This window comes from Myxine glutinosa, chromosome 3 (genome assembly GCF_964187855.1).
Source record: "Myxine glutinosa chromosome 3, kmMyxGlut1.1, whole genome shotgun sequence".
NCBI lineage: Eukaryota > Metazoa > Chordata > Myxini > Myxiniformes > Myxinidae > Myxine > Myxine glutinosa.
Window position 1 is genome coordinate 32,969,746 of NC_136263.1, and position 17,953 is coordinate 32,987,698.

General features: G+C 46.8%; 2 protein-coding genes across 2 annotated transcripts in view; one reads left to right on the forward strand and one right to left on the reverse strand.

The window, feature by feature from the left end:
- The window catches only part of PINX1 (PIN2 (TERF1) interacting telomerase inhibitor 1), a 195,756-nt gene extending 178,428 nt beyond the window's left edge, over positions 1-17,328 (reverse strand). Inside the window, exons 1-3 of the mRNA XM_068111112.2 lie at positions 17,187-17,328; positions 3,859-3,968; positions 2,907-2,999 (exon numbers count right to left, since the gene is read on the reverse strand). Coding sequence (XP_067967213.1) covers positions 2,907-2,999; positions 3,859-3,968; positions 17,187-17,205 — 222 coding nt within the window. The 5' untranslated portion in view covers positions 17,206-17,328. The remainder of the gene's footprint in view (positions 1-2,906; positions 3,000-3,858; positions 3,969-17,186) is intronic.
- A 410-nt stretch (positions 17,329-17,738) lies between these two features.
- Positions 17,739-17,953, forward strand: part of KCTD9 (potassium channel tetramerization domain containing 9) — a 78,228-nt gene continuing 78,013 nt past the window's right edge. Inside the window, exon 1 of the mRNA XM_078773840.1 lies at positions 17,739-17,946. Within this exon, the coding sequence (XP_078629966.1) occupies positions 17,899-17,946 (48 nt within the window). The 5' untranslated portion in view covers positions 17,739-17,898. The remainder of the gene's footprint in view (positions 17,947-17,953) is intronic.

Here is a 17,953-nt window from a genome sequence, read left to right on the forward strand (position 1 = left end):
GTCATTGGTGGGGCAAAAAGTCAACTGAGCTTTATAGATATTTAGATATGACGTAGCTGATGATGATGATGATGATGATGATGATGATGGAGTTAGAATCCAGTGAACTCCTCTGAAGAGGACGCAGGTGAAGGTGCTGATGGGTCATGCACCAAGTCGGACGCAGGTGAGGGCGCTGAAGGTGTTGAGGTGGAGGTTGGAAAAAGGAGGGGCTGGAGGGACTGGGTCGAAAAAATTAAAGGATCTTACTGTCCTGATTGAAAAATTCTGGCAAGTATGTTGGTTGGTTGGTTGGTTTGTCTGTCCGTCTGTCTGTCTGTTTGTGTGCAGTACTACGTCTACATCGTTGCACATAGCATCGCCATACTTTACACACATATTTGACTTGCCCTGGAATAGACTGTGCCTAATTTATAACTCTCTAGGCCCAAGGTCAAGCTCAAGGTCACCCAAAACGTGAAAATTGTGGAAACTGTCATTGGTTAATAGGCAACAGATGCTCACGCGGTTACACATTGCAGTTACACATCCCCGTCACTGCGATGCGAAGCGAAACATGCCTCAGAGCTGTCACATTCACAATCGCTATGTCGTATGTACTCCCGATACGTGTTTCCTTCATTGTAAAAACTACCAAGTCAACAGTTAAAAGGATTTTGAGCCGATAGGTGTTACGGCCTTGGCAAGATCGATGGAGACAGCGATCTGTTAGCTTATACACCGCCCAAATAGCTATGCTGGCTCGGCTGCTAGTTATACACCGCCGGCAAGAGTATACATGTATTGATTTCAAGAGTATACATGTTTTTTTTTTGTTTTTTTTTGTTGTATACTGAATCGAGGCTCATGAAAGAGCTAACATTTATTTCACAAACAAATCAACCAGACAAACAAAATATATAAAAAGAGGGAGCGGAAGACAAGATGGGGAGAGAAGGGGAAGCACACAAACACAACATTTGAGAGCAGGGAGAAGTGTGGGAGGGAGGGCGGGGGCTTGGGGGGAAGAGGCGTGGGAAGGGGGTGGGGGGAGGGGAGAGGTATAAAACACAAGGGGACCGAAATTAGCGGGGGTAGAAAAGATCAAGGTTTTGGATGGGGGAAGATAAGAGATGGTGGTGAACGGCTGTTTTAAAGACCTGGAGGGTGGAGTGGGATTGAAGAGAGTGAGGGCGTTTGTTCCAGAGGCGGGAGAAAAGAGGAATGAAGGAGTGAAGGTGAGCAGAAAGTCTTGATTTTGGCAGTTTAACCATAAGAGGGTTGCAGGCAGATCTTGTGCGACCTGTAGGAATATTTGGGGGACATAGCCCAGAGAGAGCTGGGGGGGCAAGGCCAGAGAGGAGTCGGTAGAAGACGGAAAGACCACCAACCTGCCTGTGGTGAGTGAGTGAGTGAGTGAAAGGCCCTTGGAGTTAGCTTCATCGCGGGAGATTCCAATGATTCTGAACGCTTTGGTTTCAACAGCGTGAAGACGAGCTAGGTGTGAGGCAGGAGCACCAGACCAGAGGGGAGAGCAGTATTCCATAGAGCTGCGGATGAAAGCCTTGTAAATGGTGAGGAGCTCAGGTGTACCAAGGAAGGACTTCGCACGACGGAGGATGCCCAGTCAGCGACCGGCTTTGGAGGCCAGATTTGAAATGTGGTTTCATGTATAGATATATATATAGGTATATATATATATATATATAGATATATTCATGTATAGATATATATTTCCCGCCATTTTTATCCAAAATGGCCGATAAAGTACATTCCGGCAAGTCCTCGGTCTCTGATCGATTTCTAGTCTGTCTGTCTGTCTTTGTGCGCAGTACTACATCTACATCGTTGCCCATAGCATCGCCATACTCTACACACATATTTGCCTTGCCCTGGAATAGACTGTGCCCAATTTTTAACTCTCTAGGCCCAAGGTAAAGCTCAAGGTCACCCAAAACGTGAAATCAGAGGGGTCGAGTTTTCATTTAAAATATATTTCAAACCACTATAACTCTAAAAGTACAAGAACTTTGCATACACTTACTGTTACTGACATATAGGAAGTCACATACGACATTTCATTTGGCACAATGACCTTTGAACTTGAGTGACCTTGAAAGGTCAAACATTGTTTTTTTTATTAGAAACTTTGTCAAACATTATCCGATTCCCTTCTAACCAACACCCATGAAAAAAAAGTATATTCAGGCAAGTCCTCGGTCTCTGACCGATTTCTAGTTTGTTTGTTTGTCCGCACAGAATAAATATGATTTTCTCTGCAACCGTTGGTCCGATTGACAGGAAATTTTCACCATAGGTGCAACCCCACCTGTATAATTTTTTAATGATAATTATGACGCCATAGGTCACGTGGTTTGGCCGCCATCTTGAAAAAATCGAAAAAAATTGCACCACTATATCTCCGAAAGCGCTGAATATAAAAAAATTGAGACATGGCTCATTGTAAAGAACTCTCCATGGGGAATAAAATATGTTAATGATGATGTCATAGGTGCCTCCATTATGACGTCATAATTCGACAAGTACAAAACTTCATCCAATCAAGATGAAATTTCTTGAGCGGCATGTCAGCATAAACTGGTGGAGAAAAAAAATAAATTATGACGTCATCGATCACGTGGTTCGGCCGCCATATTTGTTTTAACACAAAAGTCTTAAAAACCACTGAAAATACATCCTGGCGAGGGTTTGCAATCTCCAATTGCTCTTTTTCTTGTTTCAATTGAATTTTATACCTGAACACAGTGGGGTGAGGTGTTCTATGAACTCTCTAGTTTCATATCGTTTTAACAGATCGTACGTATACTCAGATATTTGAAAAATATCGTTAAAGATATTTAAAATATTTTTATTAATTACTAAAAATTAAATACAAATGTATATGTGCATGTTCACTTGAGCCATACCATGCCCTTGAGGGATGCTCCCACACCAAGCTTGTTGTTCTTCAGGCACACCTTCAGGTTTTCAGTCAAACCCTGCTCTTTTGCACCCAATCCCTGAAAACACAAATAAATGCCTAAGTATTAGTAGCAAAAACTGACAGTTATTCCCTGGGGGACTGACAGTTATTTCCCGACAGTTTCTGAGAAGATCTTAAAATAAATTATCTGAATTTGAGGTGAAACACCCCTTTTATGAACTTTAAATGGGCGTCTCCAGATGGGGAGCACAACACCATGAGACCTTACTGTCCTGATGCATTATACCAAATTTGGTCTGTATCACTCAAATAGTTGTGGAGATGTTTTAGTGAAAATGAGGGATTCCCGGAGGGGGCGGGGGCATTGATCCTTTGCGGGGGAAGATTCGACCGTGAGGGACACAACCTCAAGGTTAGGGCCTGGTCCCGATGCATCATGGCGAGTTTGATCTGGATCTGGCTGAGGGTTTCTGAGAAGATGATTTTTGAATGAAATACCAATATTTGGGGCAAAACCCCCCTTTCACCCCACTTATAGGGGGCACATCTGGATGGGAAGCACAACCCCATGAGGCATTGCTGTCATGGCGCATTGTACCAAATTTGGTCCATATTGGTCGGGTAGTTTGCGAGATGTTGTAGTCCAATGTTAACTGACGTATGTATCCATTCTCAGGTTATTTCAGAGAAATAACCCAAAAATTAATTATTTTAAAAAAATTCACATGAACTGGCAAAATGAGGACCAGCCTTCAATTGTAAACCCGCGGCTAAACTTGCGCTAGCATGCTGATATTGAAGAGAAGAAATATTTTAAATTACCTACAAAAGCAGTAGTAAGATGTCAGTAAAATAAATTTAAATGTTTTTTTTTTGTTAAAAACATTTTTTTTAAATTAAAAATAGTCAATTGCCATCGCTGCTGCAAAGGTCACCTTGCCGTTTTCCCATCCCATTTTCTCCATCATCTTCTTTCCAAGCGTGTTGCAATCATCAGACCAATTCTTGTTGCGAGGATCCAGAGACCAATGTTTCTTCCTGCGAGCTGGAACGATTTTCCATTTGTTTAAGTAACAGTGCCATCACATGTAACAAAAACAACAACAACAGTGTCGATGCAATTACACCAAAAATATTTTACAACAATGTAATCAAACCATTATAACTAGACACAAAGCAGAGGGTAATCCACTTGTATAAGTTGTCATTGCCTGCTACTACTACTAATACTACTACTACTACTTCTACTCCTTCCACTTGTTCCAATTATTCCCATTTCCTTGTGCAGTATGCCAAGGAAGATTTTGGCCCAGTGTTTCACAAACCAGCTCGCAAGGTTTGACCGAAGATATTACTTGACAATTTGTGATTTAGCCGGAAAGGGTGGGGAAAGGAAGCGATGACTCACCTAATCTTCGGAAGAGACACTGGAAGCGATAATTAATGTCTACGAGCGAATATTCGCAGATGTGATGCCCAACATAATGCTCATCCGAGAAACGGTGCAAATAGAGATGCAACAACTTGTCTGAAGGACATTATAGTAAGGGAAACATATGAAAATCTGTTAACTAAATTGTTACCAAAAAATTTCTTCACCAATATGTTTGTAAAGGTGTGTAATAACATGTGTTAAAATGTTGAAGGTCAACTCCCGTGGGAAACCCAGAAAAAAAGCTGTTGAATTCGGGTACCGAAAAATTATTTTCGAGAATTTTTATTTTTTTTAATCGGCCCTTAAGTAACTTATGAGGGGTCAAATAAGGGTTTTTCATGATTCTGAGTTGATTGTTAACATTTATATTTCACCACAGACACTCCTTTGTGGAAAAATAATTTCTAAATATATCTCATTTTCTACTTTGCAGGACATGGAGTCTAGCAATATGGATGAAGACGTTACTCCACCTGTGCTCAATTGCTTCATCTGTGCACGCTCGGATACACCAGCTGAAAGGCTCATACAGGCAACTCCAAAGGGATACTCAACTTTATTGAAACAAGCAGAAACTGTCGAAAATGTTACTGTTGTGGAACGTATGAAGGAGGCTCAAAAGGAAGGAAAACTGAGGTACCACCAGAAGTGTAAAAATGATCTGTACAACAACTTTGTTGCAACCACCAAGAAGTCAGCTCAAGCATCAAAGGCAGAGAAAGAGTCATCAAAGTTGAAGAGAAGACGCACTACTGGTGAGTTCAGTTCATCAACTGGCTGCAGTTCTAGAAGATCACAGTCAGTTGACCTCCTGTATAAGGATGTATGCATTCTTTGCAACCAACCAGCCCAGCTCTACAAAAACCAGGCAAACGCTATAACGCACCAGGTTTACAACCTGTGCGTTAATAATCCAGCACAAGCTAGAAAGAAATACAGAGTGCCAGATAATTTGACTGCAGATACACTGAAGGCAAGCTTGCTGAAGACAGCACGGAGTCGCGGGGATGACTGGGGCACTGAAGTCACTGGACGCCTGGAATGGATCAACGACTTGGTAGCAGAAGAAACACTGTACCATTTGCGATGCAAACTTATGTTTGCGAGAGGTGACAGTTTGTCCAAGACTGATGAGGAAGGAAAAAGGAAGAGAGGACAGAGGAGTATTGATGAGGAGCGAGAGGCAGTTTTTATTGAATTCTGCGAATGGTTAGACTCAGAATTAGAGCATGGGGTAATGAACATGGACCAAGTCCATGAAAAGCTGCAGGAGTTTGATCAGTCACCAGAGAAGAGCCTTTCTTATTCAAAGCATTGGCTAAAGATAAAACTTCTAGAGAAATACGAAGACACCTTGTATTTCACAACACAGGAAAGAAGGGCAGATGTACTCTGTCTCAAAGATGGCACCGACAATATTCTGCGAGTGCATCATGCTAATCTTGACCATGGAGATGAGAAGACTCAGATCATAAAGACGGCACTCAAGTTCATATCCAATGATATTGCCTTGATTGATTTAGGTCCAAAGTCATACCCCACCACACACAGTATGACTGACATCGATAGTCAGCTGACACTTGTTCCTGCAAGCCTTCAGATGTTCTTGAGACCGATTGTCAAGACAGACGAAAGAGTTGCCGTTTGGGGGCAGAATTTTATTAAGGCCTGTCGACCTCGGTCTGGAGTATTGCCACACCAAATGGGGTTTGCCATACATCTTGATCATAGATTTGGGTCAAAATGGATGCTCAACAAGTTCCACCGGCTGGGATACACTGAGTCTTACACGGAGACACAAAACTACAAATACTGCTTCCTTAATAGTAGGAGTGGAGATGATGTTCCAGATACTTCTGGCACTCTTGACACCATTGTGGAGGAAACCGATGAACAGATCAATGATGAGGTTGCGGTTGATGCTGCGCTTGAGGATCAATCAGTGATGACAGCCAAAGTGCCAGCCAGTGAAAGTGAATTGTCAAGTAATGATCAGGTGGTCTTTATGGAGGTTGGGGAAACAAACAATGCAGTCACTCAGTTTGTTGGAGACAATATAGATTTAAACATTGTCTCTATTCACGGAAACACTCCCTTTCACTCAATGGGTTGGATCGAAGTCACCTCTCCTGCACCACCTTTGCCAGATCCACAGACAACAGCAGCTTTCCCCCGGGTGAAGTTGAAGGCACTCGACAAAGCTAAGATCCTGAGAGGAACTGAAGTAAAGATTATTCCATTTACGAACAGGAAACAGATAGGAACGAACGCGATCATGTTTCTCCCCCTCGCTGAGCTTTCCTCCTCCCTGGCTCATGATCAGCCACTCCTCACTCCAGGTGACACACTCTGGGCAGCGGGGTGGGTGATCAAAGCCAACGATCCTGAGTTCCCACACTCCAACTGGAATGGCTGGATGAAGAGAATCCATGCTAATGATGCAAAGCAGAGCACACAGATCGAGTTCCTCCCAGTTATTGAAGGAGACCCTAATGACCTCAACACCACCACTTCACCACTTCAACACTCTGAAATTCCGTACAACATGTTCTCAAGGAAGGCAGCGGCAGGAGTTATCAAACCAGAGACTCTACCTCCAACAGAGGGTGCAGCTGCACAACATTCACTCCGTGCCTACCTGCAGACCCGGGACTGGATCCTTCTACAGAGCATGTCTCTGAACCCCAGTGACTATGGATGGACAATAGGTGTGCATGGGTATGAGCCAGTTCCAACACTGGACCCCACGGCTCCTGAGGAGCTATTGCAGTTCACGAGCTGTAATTGTCATGGAGATTGCAGCAACCGGCGATGCAGCTGCAACAAGAATGGGGTCACGTGCATCTCGGCCTGTGGAGTCTGTAATGGCATTACATGCAGAAACTGCAGTCATGATGTTGTTGAGTCTGAAGAAGACATAGACAATGACTGTTGAAACTTCTGACATTGTGAATGAGAAATAACTCTTGAGTATTATATATGTATGTGAAATAAAAGCTACTTTGTGTGTAAATGTAAAAGTGAAAATATAAATGTTAACAATCAACTCAGAATCATGAAAAACCCTTATTTTACCCCTCATAAGTTACTTAAGGGCCGATTAAAAAAAAAAAAATTTCTCGAAAATAATTTTTCGGTACCCGAATTCAACAGCTTTTTTTCTGGGTTTACCACGGGAGTTGAACTTCAACATTTTAACACATGTTATTACACACCTTTACAAACATATTGGTGAAGAAATTTTTTGGTAACAATTTAGTTAACAGATTTGTGAAATATCTCATAAAATGCCCTTACTAATTAATCCAGTGCCTCATAGTCTTGTCGGGAATCAAACCTAGACTAGACAGCTCAAAGGTAAGTGCACCACCTGTGCGGTGCTGCACCATAGTGTTAGACCACTCCCTCACAGATAAATACTTCCATACAAAAAATAATAACTTTCCGCTCACGTTAATTTTAGTTTGATAACATTTTCCATCAACAAAATGTCGGGTTTGACAACAATAAACACCTTGTCACAATGAGTATAATATTGCCAGGTACACAAGTTCACCAGCTCTGTATACGAGGGGTATGGCCACAGATAAATGGCAGTGTTTGGCCAAATTCAAAACTGTGTGAGAAATCAAATCCTAAGCTCCTACAGCGTCTGCCTGGAATTCCTCCTACATTTTCAGGGTTTCTCACACCATTTGCAAGCACTCCTTTCTCACGCCATTCACCGTCTGGCAGCGCTCACCCCACTTTCACCAGCGCTCACCCCACTTTCACCAGCGCTCGCCACACTTTCACCAGCGCTCGCCCCACTTTCACCAGCGCTCGCCCCACTTTCACCAGCGCTCGCCCCACTTTCACCAGCGCTCGCCCCACTTTCACAAGCGCTCGCCCACTTTCACCAGCGCTCGCCCCACTTTCACAAGCGCTCGCCCCACTTTCACCAGAGCTCGCCCCACTTTCACCAGCGCTCGCCCCACTTTCACCAGCGCTCGCCCCACTTTCACCAGCGCTCGCCCCACTTTCACCAGCGCTCGCCCCACTTTCACCAGCGCTCGCCCCACTTTCACCAGCGCTCGCCCCACTTTCACCAGCGCTCGCCCCACTTTCACCAGCGCTCGCCCCACTTTCCCCAGCGATTGCCCCACTTTCACCAGCGCTCACCCCACTTTCACCAGCGCTCACCCCACTTTCACCAGCGATTGCCCCACTTTTACCAGCGCTCACCCCACTTTCCCCAGCGATTGCCCCACTTTCACCAGCGCTCACCCAACTTTCACCAGCGCTCGCCCCACTTTCACCAGCGATTGCCCCACCCTCACCGTCTGCCCTGCCCTCACCCTCCCTACTGCAGACTCCCTTCACAAATTGAACAAACCTTGGTGTACAAATCGTTTGCACTCAACCAACTCCTACAAAGTAGGTACCCGTATCTTCTGTACATATAACAGGAATACTGTAGCCTACAAATAACAAGGATAATAATGTACATATAATGGAGATAATACTGTACATATAACAGATATAATGCTACACATATAAACGGATAATATTGTATATATCTATCTATAATTCCAGTAATCTCTGTGTGTCTGTGTGTCTGTGTGTCTGTGACCGCTGTTTCTCGACAACTACCGGTCCGATATACTTGAAACTTGCCAGGTATATTGCTGGGGACCCGAGGATGTGCCTTTTCAAGGTTTGAAATTAATCGGACAAGTACTTACCGAGCTATGGCGATTTAGCCGTTCGCCGTTCGCTTTGGCGTTGCGAATGGACCAAACCATTCATGTAAATAGAGGGGGGGGGTTCTGTGGTCGTTCGCTTTGGCTTTGCGAATGGACCAAACCATTCATGTAAATAGAGGGGGGGGGGGGGGGGGGTTCTGTGGTCGTTCGCTTTGGCTTTGCGAATGGACCAAACCATTCATGTAAATAGAGGGGGGGGTTCTGTGGTCGTTGCGAATGGACCAAACCATTCACATCGAATCATCGAATCACATCGAATGGACCAAACCGTTCGCTTTGGACCAAACCATTGCATGTAAATAGAGGGGGGGGGTTCTGTGGTCGTTGCGAATGGACCAAACCATTCATGTAAATAGAGGGGGGGGGGGTTCTGTGGTCGTTACTGCCACGTGGTTTCAAAGTTTTTTTTTTTTTTGTTGTTGTTGTTTGCACGCATGTTTTTTTTGCACCCACGTACGGGCACGCCCTAGGATGTTTACACACACACACCCCTACACAAATTTTTTTTTTTTTTTTTTGGCAAGGAACGGGCACCCACGTACGGGCACGTCCTAGCTTATATATAGTACGGGCATGCCCTAGTATATATAACAGATATAATGCTACACAATACACATATAAATGGATAATACTGTACATATAACAGGGATCAATCATACTGTACATATAACAGGGATCAATCATACTGTACATATAACAGGAATCAATCATGTCATAATGTACACATAACAGGGATCAATTATACTGTACATATAACAGGGATCAATCATGTCATAATGTACACATAACAGGGATCAATCATACTGTACATATAACAGGGATCAGTCATAATGTACACATAACAGGGATCAATCATACTGTATATATAACAGGGATCAATCATACTGTACATATTAACTAACTATCATCCTTACGTGTGACGTGTGTTACAGGTAGCCGTCATCCTTTGAAATAAAGAAGATGAAGGAAGATGTTGATTCTCATTTATGACGGCTACACCAGTACCTCCAGCCAGCAGTGAGCAGACGATCGAACCCCCCTGCACGTGACAGACCTCCAACATGCCGAGCCTACAGTGCCCCGTGGAGGGATGCGACTGGCAGTCCCAGGACATGGACGCTGCCTTCGCGGCAGCCTTAACCGCAGCAATGCAGATCCATGACAGGACCGTACACGCTGTGCGGCCCCCACCAGCTCCGCCAAAGCTCAAGTTAGACCCCCCAACCATCTCTGCCGGATGTGACCCTGAACATTGGTCCTCATTCACTAGACAGTGGGACATGTACAAGGCCGGTATGGCGATCTCCGGCAACATTGTACCCACGGCCCTATTCTATTGTTGCGACCATGACCTGAGGGCGGACATCATGCGTGATCTTCAGGGTGACGTTGGCAACATGGCGGAAAAGGACCTAATGGCCGCCATCAAAAGACTGGCTGTCAAAGACGAGAGCATCCTCGTCCATCGCATTAAGCTGAGCAAGATGACCCAATCACCTGGAGCAGGCATCAGAACATTTCTGGCCAGCCTCCGAGGCCAGGCTGCCCTCTGCCAGTACACAGCCAAGTGTAAGGTACCAGACTGCACTCACATATTTGACTTCAGTGAGGAAATAATCAAAGATAACTTGGTGAGGGGCATTGCTGACCCCGAGATTATGTCCGACTTGCTAGGTGACACCAAAACAGACAGAACCCTAGAGGAGACAGTCTCTTTCATTGCTCAGAAGGAGCAGGGCAAGGTGACCAGAAGGGCTGTGGGAGATTCGGCAGGTGCCACGTATAACAACCCCAGACCACCTACAGCCCCAGGACCTAGTAATAATAGTATGGCGAGATGCTGGGCATGTGGCAACCCCACTCATGGGCACAGGAATGACCGAAGGACCAGATCAAGATACTGTGAGGCCTGGTCATTTACATGTGCCAAATGCGCAGTTAAAGGTCACTATACCAAATCATGCAGCAAATGTACCACCTGTGGCACCTGGGGCCATCGTGACAAGTCATCCAGATTTTGCCACCAAGGAGCAGCCCGCAGATACATGCCTAAGGAACACACCCCACCGGGGGTGAGCAAAGATGCGCCACACGACTCTGCTACTTACATATATGACCAGTTATGCAGTGAATGCACCACATCGGGGCACCTGGAGGCCGCAGGCCTTGCTCACCATATGTTTGATGGACAATGGGTGGCCTGCCCCTCTAAACCCCACCCAATGCTGTTGGTTACTATGACCCCACTCCCCCTGGAACATTCATCACTAGGACACCCCATACAGGATATCAGTCACCTGACACCAATCAACATGTCAATGGTTGCTGACACCGGGTGCCAAAGTTCTATAATACGCTTAAAGTCTGCCTACAATATGGGTTATAAAGAGCACGACCTCCTTCCCATTAAACTTGTCATGCACGGGGCGATTAAAGAAGACCTAGGCGTGATGGGCGGAATTGCGGTTGACATCACCATTAGAGACACCAGCGGTTCTCCCCGGTCAACACGGCTGCTGTGTTATGTGTCCAACGGCATGGAGAAAGCATTCCTGTGTAGAGAGGTACTTGTCGCCTTGGGTACCATCCCCATTAACTTCCCAGCTACCACTCCCACAGAACACCTAGCCTCGACTGCAGCTGCAGAGAATTATGAGGAGCCAACCTGTTCTTGTCCCAAGCGTGAACTTCAACCACCCCCAATACCAACCTCTCTACCCCCGGGATTACAGGCCACTGAAGAGAATGTAGATGCACTGAAGGCATGGCTTCTCAAATATTACGGGCCCACAACATTTAATGTGTGCGAGCACCAACCACTGCCTCTCATGAAATGCGAACCCCTACATCTTCATGTCGACCCCAATGCCACACCAGTGGCTATCCACAAGCCAGCACTGATCCCAATCCATTGGCAGGACAAAGTACATGCTGATCTCCAGAGGGATGTCCGTATCGGCGTGCTGGGGCAGGTCAGCACAAACACACCTACAACATGGTGCTCCCGGATGGTTGTGATAGGCAAAACCGATGGCACACCGAGGCGGACTGTAGACCTGCAACCCCTAAACCGTCAGGCCGCACGTCAAACCCACCATGTGCCCAGCCCTTTCCACCTGGCCGACCACATCCCTCAGGGCACAAAGAAAACGGTGACCGATGCATGGAATGAGTATCACTCGGTGCCCATCCGCGAGGAGGACCAACACTTTACCACATTCATCACACCATGGGGACGCTATAGGTATAAGGTAGCCCCACAGGGTTTCCTGGCCAGCGGTGATGGTTATAACCAACGCTTTGATTCTATCATCGCTGATTTCCAGAACAAGGTAAAGTGCGTTGATGACACCTGCATGTGGGCGGATTCTGTCGAGGCAGCATTCTTTCAGGCGTGCGCATGGCTTGACGTATGTGCCCGTAATGGTATTACGCTGAATCCAAGGAAATTCCAGTTTGCTCAGGACGCCGTTGACTTTGCTGGTCTCACAATAACTCCGACCAACATACGGCCCAGCGCCAAGTTCCTCGATGCAATTAGGAAGTTCCCCACGCCAACCGACATCACCGGTGCTAGATCTTGGTTCGGGCTGGTCAACCAGGGAGCGTACGCCTTTGCCATGGCACAACAAATGAAGCCATTCCGGGCATTACTCAAGCCTTCCACAAAATTCACCTGGACAGAGGAGTTGGATGAAATATTCCACAGATCGAAGGACATCATCATCCAAGAAATGCAGGAGGGTGTCCGACTGTTTGACCCATCTCGACCAACATGCTTGGCAATAGACTGGTCGGTTGATGGCATCGGATTCCTCATGATGCAGAAGTACTGTCAGTGCGAGGCCAGAACACCTACCTGTTGCCCTGACGGCTGGAAATTGTGCTTAGTGGGCAGCAGGTTCACCCATCCTGCTGAAAGCCGGTATGCTCCCATTGAAGGCGAGGCATTGGCTATCGCCTACGCGCTCCACCAAACTCGTTACTATGTGCTGGGCTGTACAGATCTGATTGTGGCCACCGACCATAAGCCTCTACTCCAGGTCCTGAATGATAGGTCACTCACAGACATTGCCAACAGGAGACTCCTCAACCTCAAAGAGAAGACCCTGCCATACAGGTTCACAATCATACATGTGCCTGGCAGGAAGAATTTGGGCCCTGATGCCACTTCAAGACACCCTGTTGATCAACCCATTCGCCTCCACTTACCAGGTGAGCCGTCAGAATCTGACCTCGCTAACATGTCAGTACTCCACCACAACCCCACGGCCAGCTCTCCCCTGCACAGAGAGAACACTGATTTAGCCGATGACACTTCTACAGTCGCAGCTGCTTCCGCCGCCCTTAAAACTGTCATCCAAGTCATCACATGGGACATGGTCCGCGAGGCGACAGCTTCGGACATGACATTTCGAAACCTCATCACACACCTGGAGAATGGGTTCCCAGCTGACTGCAGAGAGCTCCCCGCTGACCCTCGCCCCTTTCACCGCTACTCTGCCAGTCTGTGTGTAGTGGATGGTGTGGTACTGATGGGCCGGAGGATTGTTATACCACCCACGCTCCGCACACCCATTCTCCACGCACTTCATGCCGCCCACCAGGGTGTTAGTGCGATGCGTGCACGAGCCATGGATTCGGTATACTGGCCTGATATTTCCATCGACATTGCCCGAGTGAGAGACCAATGTGCACACTGCCACCGGATAGCCAAGAGCAACCCTATGCAACCCCCCTCTGTGTCGACACCCCCAGCCTACCCATTCCAAATGATATGCAGTGACTACTTCACCCACAATGGCAAGGACTACGTGGTGATTGTGGACAGATACTCGCATTGGCCCATGGTCTTCAGGTCAGAATCAGGTGCAGAGGGCCTCATCAAATGGTTGCGTGAGACATTCGTTACATTCGGTATCCCGGAAGAATTGACCTCTGACGGGGGGTCCCCAATTCAAATCAGGCCAAACACAGGAATTCCTGATGGCCTGGGGTGTCCGACACAGGATCTCCTCTGTGGCAAACCCACATGCAAATTGCAGGGCCGAGTTGGCTGTGAAGACGGCCAAGCGCATGCTGATGGACAATGTCACTGCTTCAGGGTCTCTTGATGTTGACAGGTTCCAGCGGGCTCTGCTGATGTACAGGAACTCCATTGACCCTGAAACAAAAGCCTCACCAGCACTTATCTTGTTTGGAAGACCCATACGTGATGCCATCCCTATTCCCATGGGCCGATACTCCCCACACGAAACATGGACGGAGCTGATGTCACAACGGGAAATGGCTCTTGCTAGACGCCACTCTAGGGAGCGTGAACGCTGGAGTGAGCACACCCATATCTTACCCCCACTGCAGGTGGGCGATCATGTCTACCTGCAGAACCTGGTCGGCAACCACCCTGGGAGATGGGAACGCACTGGGACAGTGGTTGAAGTGCGGCAGTACCACCAGTATGTCATTCGTGTTGACGGATCGGGCAGTCACCATCCGGAACCGACAACACCTTCGAAAGTTCACTCCCTTCCACAACACTCCCACGTGTGGCACAGGGACAGAATCTGGCCTGGTGGTGGGACTGCCCAGAGAGCCAACCCCCACACAGGCCCCATTGTCACTGCCTCATACAGCCCAGCCACCTGTTCCTACCCCTACACAGGCCCCATTGCCTCATATGGCCCAGCCACCTGTTTCACCCCCTCGCCCATCTCGGGGGCCACGTATCACGAGCAGCCCCATCAGTTCACCCGCCTTAGTGAATCCTCCATCACGGCGATCCCCCTGCCCGACGGGACCTAAAACACGGGTACCACGTGCCCTCGCTCGGCTCTTCCCTCACAAGCAGGCTGGTTCCAAGGAGCGCCAGCCACCGAGCACTCCCCGCCACCGTGGGCCAACCAGTGTGCCAGATGGACATTAACACTCCAGCTGTGTGACAATCAATTTTTTACGTACCCTCAAAAACTTATCCCCGGGGGGGGAGATAACTAACTATCATCCTTACGTGTGTTACAGGTAGCCGTCATCCTTTTCCACACCCTCCCATCAGGCCTCCCAGGCATTTCGTCATAGGGGGGGAAGGAGAACATTGAATATTGTCCCAGGTGGGACCTTCACATTTATTATTTTGACTTTTGATTTGTAATAGAGATTAAGCTTTAGTGATTCGAAATGCTGTACACCTGCTTGTGTTGGAAAAGGATTTCACCCTTTGAAATAAAGAAGATGAAGGAAGATGTTGATTCTCATTTACATATAACAGGTATAACAATGTACACATTAAACAGGGATCATACTGTAGATTTAACAGGGATCATACTGTAGATGTAATAGGTATAGCATTGTAGATACACCACATGGCCAAAAATACGCGGACACCCCTTCTAATTAGTGGATTCGGCCATTTCACCCAAACCAATTGCAGACAGGTATACAGTATATATATAATCAAACATACAGCCATACAATCTCCATAGACAAACATGGGCAGTAGAATGGGCCGTACTGAAGAGCTCAGTGACTTTCAACGTAGCACCGTCATAGGATGTCACCGTTCCAACAAGTCAGTTCATCAAATTTCTGCCCTGCTAGAGCTGCCCCGGTCAAGGGTAAGTGCTGTTATTGTGAAGTGGAAACGTTTAGGAGCAACAATAGCTCAGCCGCAAAGTGGTAGGCCACCCAAGCTTACAGAACGGGACCGCCGAGTGCTGAAGCGCGTAGTGCATACAAATCGTCTGTCCTCGGTTGCAACACTCACTTCCGAGTTCCAAACTGCCTCTGGAAGCAACGTCAGCACAACAACTGTTCGTAGGGAGCTTCATGAAATGGGTGCCCATGGCTGAGCAGCCGCACACAAGCCTAAGATCACCATGCGCATGCGCAATGCCAAACGTCGGCTGGAGTGGTGTAACGCTCGCCGCCATCGGACTCTGGAGCAGTGGAAACGCGTTATCTTGAGTGATGAATCACGTTTCACCATCTGGCAGTCCGACAAACTAATCTGGGTTTGGTGGATGCCAGGAGATCCCAAACCTGCCCGAATGCATAGTGCCAACTGTAAAGTTTGGTGGAGGAGGAATAATGGTCTGGGGCTGTTTCTCATGGTTCAGGCTCGGCCACTTAGTTCCAGTGAAGGGAAATCTTAACGCTACAGCATACAATGACATTCTAGACGAATGTGTGCTTCCAACTTTGTGCCAACAGTTTGGGGAAGGCCCTTTCCTGTTTCAGCATGACAATGCCCCCATGCACAAAGCGAAGTCCATACGGAAATGGTTTGTCGAGATCGGTGTGGAAGAACTTGACCGGCCTGCACAGAGCCCTGACCTCAACCCCATCGAACACCTTTGGGATGAATTGGAACGCCGACTGCGAGCCAGGCCTAATCGCTCAATACCAGTGCCCGACCTCACAAATGCACTTGTGGCTGAATGGAAGCAAATCCCCACAGCAATGTTCTAACAACTAGTGGAAAGCCTTCCCAGAAGAGTGGAGGCTGTTATAGCAGCAAAGGGGGAGGGGAGGGGGGGGGGGGGGGACCAACTCCATATTAGTGACCATTAATTGAGAATGAGATGTTCGACGAGAACGTACGGGTGTGATGTTCGGGTTTCCACATACTCTTGGCCATGTAGTGTATAACAGGGATCATACTGTAGATGTAGCAGGTATAGCACTTTAGATATAGCAGGTATAACACTACATATAACAGGTATAAATAACACTGGACATATAACAAGGATAATACTGCACACACAAATTCTAAATAACAATCTTGAAGTCGTGATGGATACAGTTTATACTTTATATCGAATGCAATGCAAGTCATTGACATTATCAACTCAAGTTGTGTTATCAAATGCGATCACGTGATCATCTAATGCAGCTGGAGACGAGACTGGAATTTTGAATTCTGGCAGATTATTGAACATTTGCAAAAACAGTCTCAAATTATTTCTCAAGTCTGCACTGCCTTTCAGTTTCATGGGCAGTGACTGGAGGCGGAGCATCATGTTTGAACTCACAACGTGACACTTACGAACCCAGACTCAACTTGTGAGGAAATCGGAGCAAAACTCACATTCACTTAGCAGAGACATTTCTTCAGGATTCGAAGTAACCGCAAAGTGTAAACACGAGGGCACAATCCCAGATTGAATAACGCTCCACACCACTGTACGCCGGCAAGCACTTCCGGGTCACTAAAACCCGAACGTTACTTCGACATAAAATATTACGGAGTTATTATTTTATTAAATCTTCAGATAATACGTCGTATTTGCACTTATAAAAGAAGATAATAATGGCAATGATGAAAACGAAGTAACCAGGAGTGTGTTCAGTTACTAAGCTGCTAGCTAGTGCTTGACAAGCCAGTCGTTCCGTATTAACTGTTTCGAATGGAGTACTTGCTTGAGCGCTTAAGCCGCTTGGCGAGCGCTCTACAATCCGTTTGCTGATAAAACACCTCAGTTTCTTTTATTCTTTGCTCGGATTCCATTCCATACGAAACAGCTTAGAGATAAGGATATTGCTCCTACATTAAAAGGAACGACCAATTTTTACGATTCCCAAGAATGGTGCGAAGGAGATCATTAAGAGCTTCCAGTACAGTATACTGCATACAGTACGTGCAGCATCCGCTTGGAGCGACGAATCTACATCCGTGAATCTGCGGATATCATTAGCATTGACCACATCAGCCTCAGCGACTCGATTATTTAAGGCTTATTTTAACGTTTAGGGTTTATTATTATAACGTTTTCAGTGAAATCCTTTTCTGCTCTCCATCCATGCGCCGTGTGACTCTTTTCCCCAATGGCAGCAACATCAACGGCAAGGTACGTA